Here is an 18,911-nt window from a genome sequence, read left to right on the forward strand (position 1 = left end):
AAAGACAAATAAGAAAGTGAGTGGAAATTGAAAGAACGAAATGGACACGGTCAGGAGACCTTAAATTGTGTCTAAAACAGAATTTTTCTTTAATGTTTGGTATGCCATACATATTTACATTCTGCTTTTATCTTCCCTTGAATTGTGCACAACCACTCAATAAACTTCTTGTAGATTGTCAGAACATTTGTATTGCTGTACTAAATTTAATGAAAAGCAGAAATACTTGAATGTAAAAGTTCATGTTGTGATTTATTTGGTATGTACTTTACGTTCCTTTCTCTATCCATCTGAAACAAAGGTATCTTTAAAAAAACTGAAAAAGCTTAAGATGAAACAGTATGGTTCACATAAAAAGAAACCAATAATAAACATTTTGTACAAGCAATTTAGCTAGGAACCGTTTCACGAATAAACTAAATCTTCCAGCATTGGTTTTTCAACTTGGTGTAATTGTGACTGTCTCATTCGAAGAGGTGTAGCATCCGCCTCCGTACATCAAAGCAAATGTAGAATTAAATACAGAATTTTTTGTACAAGCTGCTGTTTTCTGCTTTTCCTTTACAAAGCAAAACACCGTAGGCATGCGAAGATAAACTGCTTAAATATTTACAGGCATTATTTGTGTAACTTTCAGCGTGCGTTTAACTGTACATTCACCCTCTTACTAAACAATTCTGAAGAAACAAACGTCTGAATCAGTGAATCAGCTTTGTGTTCTATACTCTAGCTGACGTTATCGAGTGTGTGTATGTTGATGATGAATTCATACTGTGTGTGTAGTTTCTACTCCTCAGTAAAAGTAATGACATCATACTGGATGCCTTGTTGTTGCAGCTGTTCCAGTTGTTCAGGTGTGGCCTCGGTGTAAACCGTCTGTGCCTGAGCCATAGCTGCATCTGCAACAGCTACACATGCACACAAATTGATGCTTACATGTTGTTGTTGTTGGCTTTCCTTTATTACTAAAAACTTGTAGCAAAACACTTTGTTATTGCCACTGTGGGTTATCAAAACAGATTAAAAGCTGAAAGGTCAAAGAAGGTGAAAGGTCATACCGGTGACGGCAGAATGGGCTGCTGCCTCCAGGTCTTCAGGAGCGACAACCTGCTGTTCAGTAGTGATGGGGACATACTGGATCTGTCCATCATGAGACAGAGCAATCTAAAATAAAACACATCAGAGTTAATCATGAAGCATGCTTTGAGATTATACATACATTTTAATGTAAACTAAGAAAGCAAGCTTTGTGTTAGCTCTAGAGGTTGTTTTATTAACTGCAAAACCTTTATTGAGATCTCATCTTGATGTGATTCTAACACAGACACAGTGTAGATAATACAGAAGTGTATATAGTGCAAGACTAGACATTATAAACATTTATCTATTTAGGTCAACCTGCTGCTCCTGCAGAAACGTCCCATCATGCTCATACTGAATGTGAGCAATCTGTCCATCCTCCATCTGAAAAACACAATCAGAAATGATCACAATCTTAATGGTCAAACATAACGTCTAGATTTTAAACAATACTCTTAATGCTTTTCAGCCTACGGTTACAGAGCAACAGGGCCTGTTCCTTGAAAATACTTTAAAAAAAGTCTTTGTATGCATGTCCTGTTGTAAAGTGCATAGACTAACCTGAATATGATTTCCATCAGAAACCACAACATATTCCCTTGGGATTAAGTGCTGAACTCCGTCCTGAGAGATTATATACTGGACCTGAGAAAATATGGCAGAGGAAGAGATCAAAATGTAATTTGCATTGATCATCCTCGGAGTCCATCAGATTTAAGATTTATTGTCACACTTGAGATTCATGTCAACAACCAGAATCAATTCAATTCAATTTTATTTATATAGCACTTTTCACAATGTGCACTGTTCCAAAGCCGCTTTACAAGAGAAAATAAGAAAAACACAAAAAGGTAAAACACAGCACAGTGCATGGTGTTTATATAATGAGCAAGATCATTCTAGTAAATAATATCCTATAAATGCAGTCTCCCGGTGGTTTATTTAGCATATTATGCATTAAGTGAAAGCTGCTGAAAAGATGTGTCTTTAATCTCGATTTAAATTTGGAGAGTGTGTCAGAACCTTGAATAATAGAAGGCTATTCCAGAGTTTAGGTGCTACGTATGAGAAAACTCTACCCCCTTTGGTGGATTTAGTTATTCTAGGTGTTATCAAAAGTCCGGTGTTTTCAGATCTTAGAGAGCGTGATGGGTTGTAATGTGATAGAAGCTCTGTTAAGTAGGTAGGGGCTAAACCGTTTAAGGCTTTATAAGTAATTAAAATAATTTTCAAGTCAATACGATACTTAATGGGTAACCAGTGAAGGGATGATACAACTGGGGTTATGTGTGACATTTGAGATGTGATTTCCAAATGACAGGTTGCTGTCTAATATAACGCCTAGGACTTTAACTGTATTTGTTGGAGTAACCGTGCAGCCTTCAATTTGCAGGTTATAATCCAAAATATTCTGTTTACGTGTCTTTGGTCCAATAAGTAATATTTCAGTTTTATTAGAATTTAAAAGAAGGAAATTACAAGTCATCCAATGTTTTATATCTTTGATGCACTCTGCCAATTTGGATAGCTGGGAGGAATCACCTGGTCTTGATGAGATATATAGCTGAGTATCATCTGCATAACAGTGGAAGCTAATTCCATGTTTTCTAATAATGTTGCCAAGGGGCAGCATGTACATGGAAAATAGCAAGGGTCCTAAAACCGATCCCTGAGGTAATCCATAATTTACTTGCGTTAGATTTGATGATTCCCCATTTAAATGGACAAATTGATGTCTGTCTGATAAGTAAGATCAGAACCATTGTAGTGCCTGTCCCTGAATACCGGTATCTAGCGATCTAAAAGTATGTTATGGTCTACAGTATCGAATGCAGCACTAAGGTCAAGCAGGACTAGGAGTGAGATGTTACCTTTATCTGATGCTATAAGCAGGTCGTTTGTAATTTTAACAATCAATGATCTTTTAAAAAATGAGCTGTACCTCAGTGACCTGATTGTCTCCAGACATCAAGTGCTGTACTGTCTGACCATCTACTGTTGTGATCTGCTGAATGTATGTCGCCTCCTCCTGACAAACAAACATTTAATTAAAAACAAGTCCAGCATCACATCAGTCCAACCTAAATCTGCATGAAGCCTGATAAAAGAGCAAAACCTATAACCTATATTTAAACATCTTTTTCTAAGATTCTCCAAACTAAGTTTCTCCGTGATTGGCTGATGGGACAACCATCATAAGCTCCTTGTGAAGCTGATCAGCGGCTGTCACACCAAGAATGATAACTAAAGGGTAACTAAAAAGTTCAATCAATCTATGTAAATGTAAAAGAGAGGTTCACAGGTGTGAACGGGAATGTGCAAGTGCTGTGGGTTATTGTGCTAGACCTGGTCAGAAAGCGTCTGATCTTGGGCTACAATAATGTGCTCCTGACCCAAAGCCTGCTGCAACCTCTCTGGACTGATCAGTGTCTGACCCGCCTGCAGATCTGGAACACCCACACATAGAGAACAAGAATTAAAACAAATAACAACAATACAACAAAGTAACATGAAAAGTGAACCCATTATTTGTATAGGGATGAAACCCATCAAAGTGTTGAAAATGAGAATTCTCTTATTTACGGACCCTCGTGCCATCTCTGGTGCATGACCGTTTTTCTTTATCTGAACAAAAACGGAGTGTATTCTATCTCATATGCAATACATTTTTTGCATGTTTTTTTTTTAAATAACTCTGTTTAGCTGTAGTCAAATGGACCTGGGATGGGATGAGACGAGAGTGAGTAGATTATGAGAGAATTTTCTTTTTTGGGGAAACTTTCCTTCACGAGGTACGAGGTAAGCAGATAGCCCTTAGAACTCACTCTGTAGTGTGGCTAAAGCCTCTTCATCACTATTGACGATGATGGTCTGCTGCGAGGAAACAGAGCGGGTTTTACGAGGCGACGGTTCCTGACTGTGAAGCCTCTCCATGTGGAACTTCAGGTGACCGTTACGGTTAAACCTACGGGACACATTCAGTACTGAGAAGCTGCAGGTGTGCGAGTATGTGTGTGTGTTCTTGTTGGTCCCCTCACCTCTGTCCGCACATCTGACAGGCAAAAGGCTTCTCGTTGGTGTGCGTCATCATGTGACGTCTCAGGTCCTTCTTGTTTTTGGAGGCAAAACTGCAGCTAGTGCATTTATGAGGCCTCAAATATGCATGCATGGCCATGTGAGACTAAAATGATAAAACATATTTATTACCCCGATCAGAGTGTCAATGTATTTACGTCTGATTTAAAAACATGTACTCCATCAATTAATAAATAAAACAGAATAATTTAAAAGTCATACCTTGACCTCTTTCCAAGAGGGAGCTGTGAAGTCACAGTCAGGGCATTTAAATGTTTTAGGGTCTATGTGCGCCCTCCTGTGGTTCTCCATGTCCGAGCGGCCCTGAAAAGTCTCCATGCATATCCGACAGGAGAAGCGTTTGTGACTGAGCTGCTGAAGAGGTGATGGACACAGGGAGGGGGAGCCTGGAGCTTCACTGCTCAGCTACAGAAGGGAAATCAATGAATTTCGTGTGCTATCCATTGGGATGTTCAACAGTTGTTTCCCATGTGAAGTAACAATTCTCACCTCAACCTGCTGAAGGACTTCATCTGAGCTCAAGTAAAACTTCTCTTTGTTCTCCTTCAGAGGTGTAGAGATGGGCAAAGATTCTGTGCTTACTTCCATGACCTGAGGCTCTGCTGAGGGTTCCTCTAAACTGCTGTCACAAGTATTACATTACATTTTAAGCGACTCGTTGTTTATTCAATGTCCATTTGTCACATGAGAATCAAACATATGACCTTTGGACTGTTAATGCAACTATTCTATAAGGGTGTTTATCTGCACCATGACAATTAAAAAAATACTTCTGACACGTAGCAGTACCTGTGTGGTGCTCCAGGGACAGGAATCTCCTCAGACGCCTGTTCCACCACACTGAAATCTGCCGTCTCATATGTCTCGATGCCGATTTGCGAAACATCGGCTACCTCCTCTTGCTCCACGGTCCCGGTAGCCGTCTCGAACGCCTCCTGCACCAGGGTGTCACCGTTTTCTGACACATGGAAGGTCACAATCTTCTGAGACTGCAAGGATGACCCCTGACCCCCAGAGCTAGCTGTGGACCACGTGCCCGTCTCCAGAGTCTTGCCGTCTGTTTTTAGAACCGCCACCTAAAAGGAGATTTTTACACATGGACATGAGGCATTTTTCACATTATTCTATACATATATGAAAAAGGTCTGTGGGTCAGTACAGTACCTGTAGTTCTCTGGCATTACTCATGTTTAGCAGTAGATCTAGAGCATTTTGTGCTGAGAGGTCTGTCGTCTGGGCTGTAAGAGTATAAAATTTAGCATTGTGAGCTAAAGGAACTGTTCACCCAAAATGAAAATTTGGTCTTCATTTACTCACCCTCAAGTTGTTCCAAATCTGTATACATGTCTGTGTTCTGATGAACACAGAGAAAGATATTTGGAAGTTCTTGGCCACCATTGACTACTATAGTATAAAAATTGCTTCATAAATTTCTTTGTTCTGTTGAACACAAAAGAAGATATTTTGAAGAATGTAAGAAAGCAAACAGTTCTGGGGCACTTTTGACTACCATTGTCATTTTTCCTACTATGGTAGTCAATGGTGGCCAAAAAGTGTTTGGTAACAAGCATTCTTCCAAATATCTTTCTCTGTGTGCATCAGAACAATAGACATTCAAACAGATTTGGAACAACTCGAGTGTGAGTAAATGATGACAGATTTTTTATTTTTGGGTGAACTATCCATTTAAATAGTAATATTGCAATATAAAGATAAAATAAGTAGGCACGTTCATAAATACATGTTTCATTTCATCCGAGTTACTGAACTGAGTTTAGCCTGAAGGAATGTTTTCCTAACCTTGCTCATAGATGATGGTAGTGTTACCCAGCGCATCTTGGGATACAGATGTATTTCCCATGGACTCCATTGTCTGGAGAGTGATGGGGTCTACTGATACCTTTGGTTACAGAAAAAGATCTTACAATGACATCCAAGTCCGGAATGTACATACGTATGTGCTTGTGGATTATTGATGATTTGAAAGGAGACATATGGGAGCCCAACCCACCACTGTTCCCTGAAGCCCCTGTGTTTCGTGCTGCAATCGAAGCTCATCAATCTGCTGCACGGTGAAAGCGGGTCTCTGACGGCGGCGGATGGGCTCCTCCGGGTGCGTCTGATTCCACTCTTCGAAATTTTCGGGGTGACGACACTGGATATGTAGCCGCAGGTTCTTCCTGTGTCTTGTCGTGAAGTGGCACATGTCACAGGAGAAAGGCTTTTCACCTGAACAAAGGCAGTATTGAAATCTTCTTACCAAGATATATGTGTGAAGAACGTACAGTATTTTCACAGGCCTTTTAATTCAGGAAAATCTGTTATCGTAACTGTGACCTTACCTGTGTGTTTAATGGCAATGTGGGACACCAGGAACTCCTCTTTACTTGTGGAGTATTTGCACTCCTCACATTTGAAAGGTTTGTCGTTTGTATGGGACAGCTGGTGGTTGAGCAAGTGCTTCTTGTCATTGCAGATGTATTCGCAGAACTCACATTTAAACCTGATAACACGATAAAAGAATCTTGTTGGATGAGTTGTGATCATCACGACACGTCCCTAATACTCCAAGATCTAACATCTCACTTACAAGCTGTTGCCGCAATTCTGTATGTGCGTAAGAAGATGCATTTTGAAAGTGTAGCGTTTCTTGAAGGATTTCCCGCACTGAAAAACAAATATAATCTAGAATCAGCTTACAACATCTAGTTTGATCCATCAGAACTATTATTTGCATACTTTGCTGCAGTGCCAAAAACTTTGATGGTGATCCCACCTTGTCGCACATGTGAGGTTTATCTGTGCTGTGTGACTTCATGTGCTGCGTGAGACGTTTCTGCATGGGGTACACACGGCGGCAGATGGGACACGGAAACTCAGACATTTTGGGAACCTGCGAAAGATCAAGACATTCAAGACATCAAGACATTTGCCGCAAGAAAAAAACCCCATTAAAGGGATAGTTCACCAAAAAATGAAAATTCTGTCATAATTTACTAAATAAATACTATGGGAGTCAGTGGGGGATCTGTTTGGTTACTGACATTCTTCCAGATAATTTCCTTTGTGTTTAGCAGAACAAAGAAATGTATACAGGTTTGGAACAATCTGAGGGTAAATAAATGATGCCAGATTTTTCATTTTTGTGTGAACTATCCCTTTAACACAAGACAGGGGTCATATTACGGTTTGTTAACATAATTACTGGACTCTTACCACATCTATTTTTCGACTCCTAAACAGGAATAGAAAAGAAACATGAACGTTAAATATTGCCACTGTATCTATTATATTTCTTAGTACATAAAAATAAATATGCATAAAGTAAACTTACAGCAAATCGTTTCAAAAATAAAAATCAAGACTGGTAAGCAGGAGAAAGAACATGTTCCCCAAGTCTTACTTGTTTTTGTTGTGGACTGCTGAGTGCCGAATCACATCCTTCTTATACACGCTGGAGTAATCGCACACCTCACACTTATACGGTTTTGAACCTTCATGGTTGAACATGTGCTCCTGTAGGACACATACAGTATAATCCAGTAAGAAGGCATTTGGGGTTTTATAAATAAAAAGCAAAGAAATGATGTTTTACTGATAGAACTAATTCTTTTCACATAGTTAAAACAACAAATTTCAGCTAGATGCTAGATCCACAGATAAGAGGCCCTGGTTACCTTCAGTGAGGACCAACGCTTGCAGCGGTAGCTGCACTGCAGGCACTTGAAACGCTCAGGGTCCTTTCCCTCATGAGAATCCACATGGAATCTGAGATCCTCTTGCGACAGAAAGCGAGAGCCACAGATCCAGCAGTTATGAGGCCTTAGCAGAGGCTTGAGAGTTCTGTAGTACTTACTTTAACAAGGATAAAAGTACATATCTGACTTTTGGTTTTGACAATACTAAAAATGTGGTTGCATTTAAGGTCCAATGATTTTGTGTATAGCCATCACTTACTTGCGATTCATGTACTTTTTGTACTTCTTTTGGAGGAAACGTTTAGAAGGACGTCCTCTTTTCCGTGGCAAAAAATCTGCATCATCTGTGCCTGTGTTTGATGAGGGATCTTTGTTCTCTGAATCTGATTGGCTGACACCTGGCTCAGCTACAGTCCCATTGGATAATGGAGTTCCATTCTCCAATCCAGACGAACTTGCCTCTTCAGGAGTTTGAGGGTCCGCTGCATTGCTGGGTTGAGACCCTTCTGGTGTCTCTGTTGTATACACAGTTGAAAATGTAAGAGCACAATAGAAATGACTGGCTATATTAATTCAGAGGGATATTGTTATATTATTATACGAAATTTTGTTAAACTGTGTATACTTTATTCTGTGGCCTGAAAAACATGAAAAATCAGAAAAGGTTTTCTTAATGCTGACCTGAGTAACTGAGGAATTTGCGAGGTGGTCCCACCATCCTGCGGGGCCGTTTTCGTGAGGTAGAGGAAGATGAAGAAGAACAGGTAGGAGGAGGTTTGCAATGACTGGCAGCTAATCTGGGTTTGGGCTCTTCATCAGCTGGTTTATAATCACTGTCAGCTGAAAAGCAAAATAAAAATATATAAAAAAGTCAATTATAAGCTTATGGAGAATGACACTTAAATGCATTGATTCTACTGACCTTCAGGATCATCAATGGCACCTGCATCAACAATGTCATCATCTTCTTCCTCTGGTGGCTCCTCCTTTTTGACTTCAATTACTGACTGTAGCTTGCTTTCAGATTTTCGTGGACGACCCCGTCCACGCTTCTTTGGAGGAGAAGCGCCTAAGTGCAAGACAGTATATTCTTAAAGGGATACTTCAACCAAAAATGAAAATTCTGTCATCATTTACTCACCTTCGAGTTGTTCCAAATCTATAAATTTCTTTGTTCTGATGAACACAGAGAAAGATATTTGGAGGAATGCTTATTACCAAACAGATCTTGCCCCCATTGTAGGAAAAATTACTTTGTCATCTTTTTTTGTTCTATTTAACACAAAAGAAGACATTTTGAAGAATGTAGGCCAGCAAACAGTTCTGGGGCACTTTCGACTACCATTGTATTTTTTCCTAATATGGTAGTCAATGGGGGGCAAAATCTGTCTGGTTACAAGCATTCTTACAAATATCTTTCTCTGTGTTAATCAGAACAAAGATATTTATACAGATTTGTAACAACTCGAAGGTGAGTAAATGATGACAGAATGTTCATTTTTGGGTGAAGTATTTCTTTAGGCAAGAGAACAAAAAGAGACCTGCATTCATGAGTCACAAAACAAAGGATTTAGAAGACCAAGATAAAAAAACATTTTGGGGTAATTTATTTCTTTAAATAAAATTGTTTTTGTCCAAGATAAAAAAACAGTACTTAAACCCTTTTGGTTACCTGCTGGTCTAAAATGCTTGTCTCTCATGTGGTTGATAAGCGTGTCTTTGGAGACGCTTTTATATGGGCACATCTTGCACTTGAACTGTTGAACGATGACCACCTCCATCATTTCCTCCAGCTCTGCCATGTTTGGGGTTCTATTCCCTGGCTCATCCACCACCCCAGACTGCACCACCACAGCCTCTAGTTGGGCGGAATACGTCCCGCTGCTACTTATATATGGCCCAGGTAAGCTATCGTTGCAATCCATCTGATCGGCGAGCTGGGAACCCACCGTGTCAGCCAGTGAGTGCCGAACAGCACCCTCATCTGAATACAGTGAGCCCTGGAGCATGTAAGAATGCTGGGGCTCTTCTGCCACACTGGCCTCTTGCTCCGAGGCAGAGACATGCTCCCTGTCATCCATGCTGCTGTCGATGTAACGTGAATGTTGTGGACGCTCTGCACCCTCCACGCCACATTCCAAGTACCTGTCACTGCACTCCACAACGTAGCGGGAAGAACGGAACGAGCATCTCTGAAGGCTGCTGTTCATACCGCTGCACTCAGCCACACTGTAGTCAGAATGAAGTGGGGTCTGGTCTGGTTCTGCTCTAGAGCATTCAATGTATCGGGCCTCCCTGGTCTGATCTGGGTCATCCCTTCCATTGCACTCCATGTACTGGGAGCGCTGGGGCTGGTCCGGGCAGCTACTGCTGCTGCCATCTTCGTGGTCACGGTAACCGGAGTGTCCAGGTTGATCCAGACAGGTAGAGGTGGGGCCATCAGCTAGGGCTTCGATGGCAATGCGACTCGAAAGCGCAGAGGAAGACATCTGAGCAACCATAGGAGCTCCTACACACAGTAAACAAGAAGATACACAGAAGAAAATAAATCGTACTTTTTTCAGGCAACGAGAGGGTGAGGGTAAATTATCTTTTTCATTTGAAGTTCATTGATTTTGTACCATCATCCGGTCCTTGGAGTATCAGATACTGTGTAGTTTCTGCACTGCCGTCCTCAGCACTCGTAACTGCAATACATCCTGTAAAAGGGACAGAAATGAATACAAAAATAATTTATATGTACAATATAACGGAATACATAATATTTGCAATATATATAAAGTATACTCAGCATTTGCATAATGTATGGAATAAACATTAAAAACAACAATAACTACTATAGACTAACTTCTAAGGAAACTAAAGAAAAGTTTTTTTCTTATTACAACATAGTATGTATTTTTACCATTTATAATGTCTGGTCCAATAGTGGACTCAATGATCTTGTCAATGGCCGAACCCAGATCTGAAGAGGTGGAGGCAGTGGAATCAGAAACCATCATTCCTCCTTCAGACACAGCGCTGGAGTGGACCAGCACCTGGACCGACTCTGACACCAGGACTGACTGTGTCACCGTGGAGACGCTGGTTGACCGGGCGACGGAGGACGAGTCAGGTAGATGAACCCTTCGCACATCTGTGCTAGAGCTCGTCTCTGGGATAAAGACCTACAACACACATTGATATTAAAAACTGGATGCACATATTGTTATCATATAGAGCTACAGAGATGTGCATATTGCCTTTCTTACCACAAGTCCCTCAGAACTCTGTCCAACATGGCAGTCTGATTCTGGGGCCGGAGCTGTAGCCGCATCACTGCTATCAGCAGACATGGCTTCTGAAGATTCCATACCCATCCCACTCTCTGATGGCTCCTCCATCCCAGAATGCCCAACATCACTGCTGCTTTCAACCTCCATCTCCTCAGAATCCATCTTTGTTCTGTGGGACACTGTCTTTATGATTCAGTAATACAGTAGGCCTACTAGGTCACATATTTTCTTTTCATGTTTATTGAGTGAAGTATGCATCTACACAACATTTTTTTACTGGTAGTGTGACCCATTTAGCTATAGGGGAAGTACAGATGCTAACTAAAAGGCCCCTTTTCAGTATGTTAAATATTCTAATGTAGTAAAGTGGTATAAGGAAAATCATGTAATTATCGTACTTTATAGTAATAAAATATTATGATAATACCATTGTTGCGTCCTAATATAATGGGGTTATCTATGGGTTTGAGTAAAATTAGTCACCTGATTACTTAGGAAAACTGCATTTAGTGCGTTAGAGAAACGATACTGACCACTTCACAAGGACACTGTGGGAAAACGGTGTGGAAATATACACCTCGGTAGATTTTATTCACTTTTCAGTGTGCTTGTGCATACTGTACGCATAAATGTCTTACGATGGATTTCACGATCACCTTTAAGCACGCATTGCACTTTAGGCTAACACAACCCTACCCCGCGAACATTTTACTTTATAGACATTTAAACGTAATCGAAACTTGATTTCATTAACTCATCTACACAATTTAAGTAGTGCATATCCCACCCTGCTAAAATGTTGCGGGGATTATGGCATAACATTTGCCTTTCGGTTCAAACTTCTCAAGGACAACAGCTTGAGCCTGTACAAGGCGCTGGTATATGCCTAAAATGTACACCAAGTAACTTAACATCTGCAACTAAGGAGAAAACATTACACTACTTCACATCTAACTACACAACTAACGTTACCCTCACATGAGCTATGTGGCTATTGTTCAAGTCTCAACCTCTCTCTATTATGCGCGTTTGTGCTGCCCTTCGTCCTGCCTGCTCGCGAAGCGCCATTTTCCCTCCCGCCGTTGAGTTTTTTCCGCTCAGGCGATATGAAGAACCGCTCGGGGACCTCGAGGGCCTAAGCGAGCAGGGAACAGCTAGTATGCCCGAATGTTTTTCTCTTTCCCATCATACAAATACTTATAATTAAGACGGTTTGTTCCTAATATTTAGAGTTGGAATATTTTTCTTACCGTGCGTTGATAACCGTTTTACTCCTCGTGTTAGCGAATAAGACGAAATAAAATAGATATTTGAAAGCGATTAGCTGCTACTGGTTTCTAGTCGGGCGCCATCAACGTCTCCTCGCTTCCTGTCCTCATAGGTGGCCGGAACTCATTTATCGGTCAAAGAGAAAAGACGAGCGATGGAAGTCTCGATGTGTTTGATAATGTTTCCGGATCGATTCATCTTTTTGTTGGAGAATATGAATATTAACACCAGTCGTCTCTTTTTACTGTTTTGTGAAAGAATTTGGTGAAACGGAGCACTATTGCACCGAGAGTGACTCGCGGATTAATACTGAAGAGAATTGTTTTAGTTTTATCTGTAACGTTAGTGCTTTATTAACTTACTCAAAATAAATATTTTTTGCTTAGAATACGGTATATTCGGTTAGTAGAGTGACTTGGTATCCACGAGTAGGCCTATTTTATTTTAAATGTGTATGTTTCTTTGAATCATTGTAACTGTTACGTGTTATCACACTGCAATAAATACGATCTAGTTATAAATTGTCTCTATATTGGCATCTTGTAGTTAATTTACAAAATTAGTTTGTGTCATGTTCTAATAAAACCAACTGTACAGGAATAAATGGTCTTGTTTACAAATTTATTAAGTAAACATAAACATTGCATCAAGCAAACACAAATGTATAAATAAGAGAAAAGAGGAACATTAAATTATTAATATTACCATTTACACCAGGCAAATGATTTTCACAATACGCCAAAAATATGGGTTTAATATCTTAAAATTAGCTCTATGGCTAAAAATAATCCTTTGCATTGGAAAACATTTGAGTGGGATCACATTGAATGCGCATTGTTGCTCATAAGCGGCAGGTCACAGATGGTGACTCCACTCATATATTCACAAACACAAAGTTAATTCTCAGGGTTCGATTGGCATTGCCTCGTTGTAGTTTTTTTATAGGCAAACAGGAGTATTCTTTCTCTTAACGATCTGGAAAGAAACATCATGACCAAAGCAGTATTATAGTAGGCGTAAAATAAATTATAAGACCATCTTCAAGCTGACATACAAATATGACATACATCCTGTTTCATGTGCCAACGATAATTTCAGTGTTAAAACTGTTCTTCTCCTATAACAAAGTCAAAATCCCCATAACAGAGACTTTACATTTAATACATTCTGTGTCTTCCTCACTACCCTTACACTGAAGAAAAAAATTGGTTTCCCTACTAAAAAGGTCTCTGTCATCAAGTTAGAATGTCGGACGTGTTCACTGCATAGAACAACTGCACGCCTTAGCATTTCAGGAGGTCGTACTTCACATGTCCAACACGGTCAACCTGCCTTTTGGCGTTCATTCTCCAGTAGAAACTTTGCCGGCAAAAGTAAAAGAATCCTGAAAGTATAAATGAGGAGCAAATGTTAGTTGCTTGAATGTGATAAGCAGAAAATATAATACTGTGTATAGTTAATAAGAACATTTAATGAATCATTTTAATTAAATAATCATTTACATTTAATGGTCTGAGAGAGGACGATTGTTCTTTAGTGTGTGTGATGGACAAGGCATTATTTTGGGTTTAGCAGACCTACCTTTGTAGAGAAACACATCATGTGAATCAATGGGCACTCCACCGAAAGCTAATTCAGTGACTCGAGGATACCCTGCGTCTATCATCTGAGCTTTCACATCCAGTCTGAGATAATACATCAAAGACAATACTTAGACAACCTACATACAGCCACAACAATCATGTTTGAAGTACTTAAAGCCGTCTTAAAGTTTACTCACCTCCAAAAGTTCTCGCCACTAAACAGGAGCACCTTGCCTTTTCCTCTCTGCACTGCTCCTTCCACTCTTTCTAGGCTGCTCGGTAGGCTGAGTTTCTCAATTTTACGTGGTCCAAACACGTCTTTTCCAGTATACACCCAGAACTGTTTATCTGTGTGCATAAGATAAAAAAAACAGTTATAAGTATGAATTCAGTATTTTTAGTAATTATGGCTATATGTCTCAAGCTGGTTATATACCTGCAAAGAAGTAGAGCTTTTTAGTGAGGTGATCCTCAAAGGCAGTATTAATGACAGCTGGCAGGGCAGGCCATTTCTCAGATATCAGGAAGGGACCTTTGCGTTCTCCAGCTTTTGTGATCTTCCAGTAGTGCCTTTGTTGTTAGACAGAATTCAGAAACATTATTTAGGAACCTTGCTTAATGAGTATTTATGCAATTTAAGAGAAAGATCCAAGTTCCTAATTTTTTCAACATATATACTTTTCCAAGTTTGTATGTTTCTTTCTCATATTAGTCTGAAATTAGTCTTTTCATATTAGTCTTTATAAGTCTTTTTGAATATTGTCTCATACCCGTTCTTGAAGAAGTGAAGCTCCTTCTGGATTTCAGTGATGCTGTCAAATTCACTGATCTGGCATGCATCCTGTGAAGGGACTACATGTGTTGTGGTGGAAACAGTGGTCTCATCTGGGGTGGGTTCAGTTGGAGAGGAAGTGGTTGTCTTGGGTTTTGGGGGAGCAGGGGAAGGGCCTGTTTTAGGTCCTAAAAGGAAATCATTTAATCAATTAAACTACAGCTATAATGCAAGAACAGGACTCTTGGTGTTAAGATAAAAAAATATATAAAATATTTATAAATTCTTTTTTTTTTCATTGAATAAATACCATATAGATATTGAATGCCCTCAATATCATCACTGTTCAGGGAGAAATCCTCTACATATCTGTACATGGGAAACATCAGAGCATCTCTGACTGTAGAGTGGTCCAGGCCAAGTGCATGTCCAAACTCATGGGCAGCCACCAGGAATAGACTGTATCCTATGAGAGGAAGGCTCAATATCATTCTGGTCATGTCTGCTAACATCTCACACATTAATTGTGCCTGAACGCGAGGATCAACACACTCACCTCTATCAGAGCAAAATCCCCATTTTTTATCTTCGTCATAGCTGCTGGTAGTTGCACACCAGAGTTTTCCATCGTTCCGGCCCTCACTTGTGCAGGAACTGTATGTCTTTCCCTCAAAGGTGAAAGGAAACTGGCATGGTGCTCCCTCTGAATTTCCACCAATCACAGCTGTGTCTGTGAGGTGAACAAGGAAACATTTAAGATATTCTGTGCCTATCTAATACCTTAGATATTTAGACAAAAGTAACTCCATCAATGTTTCTGTGATAAAGGGGTTGACAGTGTGAGAGTTGCTCACCTCTGTTAGGGCAGAATCCATATTGCTTATCTTTGTCAAAATTAGCAGTAGTGGCACACCAGCGATACCCATCATTCCGCCCTTCTGTGGTGCATGAGTCATATTTTTCTCCTTCAAACACAAAGGGGAAGACACATGGTGCCTCATTGCTGTTCCCGTCAAATGTGAAGAGAACTGTTTGAATAAAGACAGAATGTTAGGCATGCACATAAGATTAAAAGCTCATTCATAATGAGTGGCAAGAAATCAGATTGGTGAGTAAAGCTCCGCTACTTACGCTCACTGGGACAGAAGCCATATTTTTTGTCTTTGGCGTAGTTTGGAGTGGTGGCGCACCAGGGGAGCCCATCTGTGCGGCCATCAGTGGTGCAGGTAGAGTAGGACTTTCCCTCAAACTCAAAGGGGAAGTGACACATGGCACCCTCTGCATTACCATAGCGAGTCTGAATGGCTAAAGAGGATACATAAATATTGTCTTAACACCACAAATCTCAAGACATGCTTCTTCTGTCAATATTTACATTAAACTGTAGAGGGAGCTATTGTTTTACTATACAGACCAAAAAAGGGTAGAAAAACAATAAATACTTTTACTTAAAATCCATAGGGTACAGCAAAGCTTACCTCTTTATGAATTTAAGAGGGATTAATACAAACTCATACCTGGTCCATTTCCAAGGGTCCAGTGTTCATCATCATCAAAGTGGGCATCCCCTTGAATTCCTTCACCAGGAGGATAAGCATGAGCCAGCAGCCCGTCTTTGCCATCAAAGGGGTATGGATCACCGTGATCTGAAATAAAAATAGCAACATGTTCAAAACCTCTCAGAAGGTTCTCTTTGACCACAAAGTTGACCGTTTCCTTGAAAATACAAATACACACAGTAAAAACAATTTCTCATGCTATATCTTTACTGTGCAAGGGTGCTGGCTTTATTCAGCATATAATATTGCCATTGAATAAGTCAGTCCATGTAATCGTGCGCAACATTTGAATAAAGTCAAAAACTAAATCTTTAGCTTACCCCCACATACTGTAATTTTAAGTCTGCCTTTGAGGAGGATTTTTCCCTTCAGGGGATCAATCTTGACAAGACAGAAGACATCAACTCACCAGCTTTCCCAAAGGAGATCATGATGTCAGCGATGCCATCGTAGAGGCGTGTAAATGTCAGAGGGGTGACGTCACTCCACACCTTGAAAGCTCTAGCAAATGCATCATCGATCAAAGAAGCTTCCATGTCCGGAGAATAGTTCAAAATCCTACAAATCAATGCAATGTATTAGAACCTGTTTGTTACCATTTCAATTCTATTTAAATTCAGTGCAATAAAAAGTGTAACTTTAGGGATCTGTTTTGATCTCACTTATTGGTGTATTCTAATCTAATTAGGTTGACTAAGGCATGTTAAATTATTTCTACATTGTAAATGGTTTTCAATGTGTTTAGTTAGTATTCACATGTATGCTGTAATATTATTTTTGTTCCTATAGTTAATATTCCACCTGTATGTAACATCATTGCGGTCCCATTTCAGGTCCCCTGCGAAGGTCTGATAGTTGCGGATATCTGGGACACCGCAGCGGGGCTGCTTCATAGCATCAATCGTAGGTGAGTCAAGTTCCCCCGTCTCCTCCAGCCCAAGCTTGTTCTGGAGCATCTTCAGAGCTTTAGAAGTGGAGACAACTGCCTGCAGCCCGCTCTTCTGCTGGACATCTATGTAACCATAACGCTTCAGGTATGCCTGGAGCCAAACATATAATCAAATGCAATTAATACAGAATAATACATTTCAAGTTGTGCATTCTGTTTTATTCAACTGTAAAAAAAAATATAAAAACGAAATATTATCCACATCATAGAAACAATATTATTGTAAAAAATAATATTTTAACTAGAAATAAAACTTGGTATACTTACATCTGCCAGATCTATATCTGTCATGTTCTTGATCACATCCCCAGGGAACGTCACAAACACAGATTGTAGCGGCACACACCACACATTCAATGAGCAGGTTCCAAGAACCAGCAACGCCAGGACTCCAAGTCTCATGTTTAGACCTTCAAGTCACAAAACAAAGTGAAATTTGACAAGAAAGGAATCAACGCTACAGCCAGTCTTCCAGAAACAGCCCTTGTAAAAATCTGCTGAAGATAAATGGCATCTGGTTGTGTTTTCTTCTCTTGATTTGTCTGCCTTTTTCTTGTGCCTTGAAGGCACTATTTATGTGGTCTACAAGGGTTAGTCACCCAACCAAACCACCCCCCTTCCACATCCTATAGGTCATTTTTGAACTCCCACTAGAGCTTTCCTGTTAAAAGGAGTATTTTTGTATTTACCCATTAAAAAGGGGGCTTTCCAGCAACCCCACAATGGGCTTGATGACACTTGATGACAAAAAAGATTTTTATATAGTATTATTAATAATCTATTATCCTTTTTTTTAAGTAACCCTAATAAAATCAGCAGTAAAATAATTTCCTGCTTAATGTGAATCTTTACTGTCATCACCTTAACTATTGAAGACAAAAGTTCCTAGGTTAGGAATTGATTATGATAATTGGTTGATGATTTATTTCTGCACAGTTGGTAAATGTATCTTAATGAAAATATGATATTTGTATGTTAATTTGTGTTGTGTAGTGAATTAGTATTTTAATATTTTATTTTTAATTATAGAAACATTTACACTGTGAATTAAGGAGATGAACATGATGATTGCCAGAAAAATTGTTGTTTTTGGCTCTGTGCCATAATATTTGAACAGTCAGTATTCACACTGTTTAAAAATCTTGGGAAAACCATGGACTGAAAAGGTGCCAGGTAAGCAGGCTTATTGCACAAGCTTCCTATATTTTCATAAAAAAAAGAAAGCTGACAGTAATAATGATGATGACGAATTTTGGTTGAGAGTGATCTAAGCAGTTTTGTACCCAGGGGCTATGGATTACTACAAATCCATATATGGGCATACATTTTATGAAGTGGAAGCTAGTATCAGCTGGTATTTTTTCCTCTTTTTGTACTGTCTAAGAATTGTTGCCTATACTTTAGAAATAAGGGTATGATACTGTATAAGTATTAATTTAGATAAAATCGAATTTCTTAATTTCTCTGTGGGCTTCAGTGCATCTGTGGGTTTCTAGCGATATGAGATATGAGCAATTATTTTTGTCACACATAAATAATCGAAATAAATATATACCCTACTCGCACTCATTACATTTGATATCATTTCCTTTTACAATAACACATGGACAAATACATTGTTACATTACTT

General features: G+C 39.6%; 2 protein-coding genes across 6 annotated transcripts; both read right to left on the reverse strand.

Moving 5' to 3' along the window:
- Positions 1-65: 65 nt before the first annotated feature.
- Positions 66-12,952, reverse strand: LOC130567927 (zinc finger protein 335-like). Of its 5 annotated transcripts, none has more exons than XM_057356449.1 (28): positions 12,400-12,952; positions 11,126-11,318; positions 10,780-11,041; positions 10,496-10,573; positions 9,547-10,383; positions 8,797-8,943; positions 8,556-8,714; positions 8,134-8,389; positions 7,854-8,031; positions 7,580-7,692; positions 7,393-7,411; positions 6,953-7,069; positions 6,767-6,843; positions 6,519-6,679; positions 6,188-6,405; positions 5,977-6,076; positions 5,341-5,414; positions 4,966-5,252; positions 4,666-4,798; positions 4,378-4,581; positions 4,119-4,261; positions 3,906-4,045; positions 3,427-3,527; positions 3,023-3,109; positions 1,642-1,725; positions 1,399-1,464; positions 1,059-1,164; positions 66-908 (listed from the first exon to the last, which is right to left on the reverse strand). In XM_057356449.1, the coding sequence occupies exons 2-28, from the start codon at positions 11,309-11,311 to the stop codon at positions 787-789; spliced, it is 4,455 nt and encodes a 1,484-aa protein (XP_057212432.1). In that variant the 5' UTR covers positions 11,312-11,318; positions 12,400-12,952; the 3' UTR covers positions 66-786. The 5 variants fall into 5 exon arrangements, with proteins under 5 accessions (XP_057212432.1, XP_057212433.1, XP_057212435.1 ...); XM_057356450.1 differs by having other exon boundaries at positions 11,126-11,328; XM_057356452.1 differs by having other exon boundaries at positions 11,126-11,332.
- A 73-nt stretch (positions 12,953-13,025) lies between these two features.
- mmp9 (matrix metallopeptidase 9) lies at positions 13,026-17,844 on the reverse strand. The gene is made up of 13 exons (XM_057356454.1): positions 17,549-17,844; positions 17,134-17,372; positions 16,742-16,890; positions 16,291-16,419; positions 15,905-16,078; positions 15,628-15,801; positions 15,330-15,503; positions 15,084-15,239; positions 14,772-14,961; positions 14,438-14,571; positions 14,199-14,349; positions 14,000-14,103; positions 13,026-13,802 (listed from the first exon to the last, which is right to left on the reverse strand). The coding sequence occupies exons 1-13, from the start codon at positions 17,681-17,683 to the stop codon at positions 13,702-13,704; spliced, it is 2,010 nt and encodes a 669-aa protein (XP_057212437.1). The 5' UTR covers positions 17,684-17,844; the 3' UTR covers positions 13,026-13,701.
- Positions 17,845-18,911: the final 1,067 nt, after the last annotated feature.

Source organism: Triplophysa rosa, linkage group LG17 (assembly GCF_024868665.1).
Source record: "Triplophysa rosa linkage group LG17, Trosa_1v2, whole genome shotgun sequence".
Taxonomy (NCBI): domain Eukaryota; kingdom Metazoa; phylum Chordata; class Actinopteri; order Cypriniformes; family Nemacheilidae; genus Triplophysa; species Triplophysa rosa.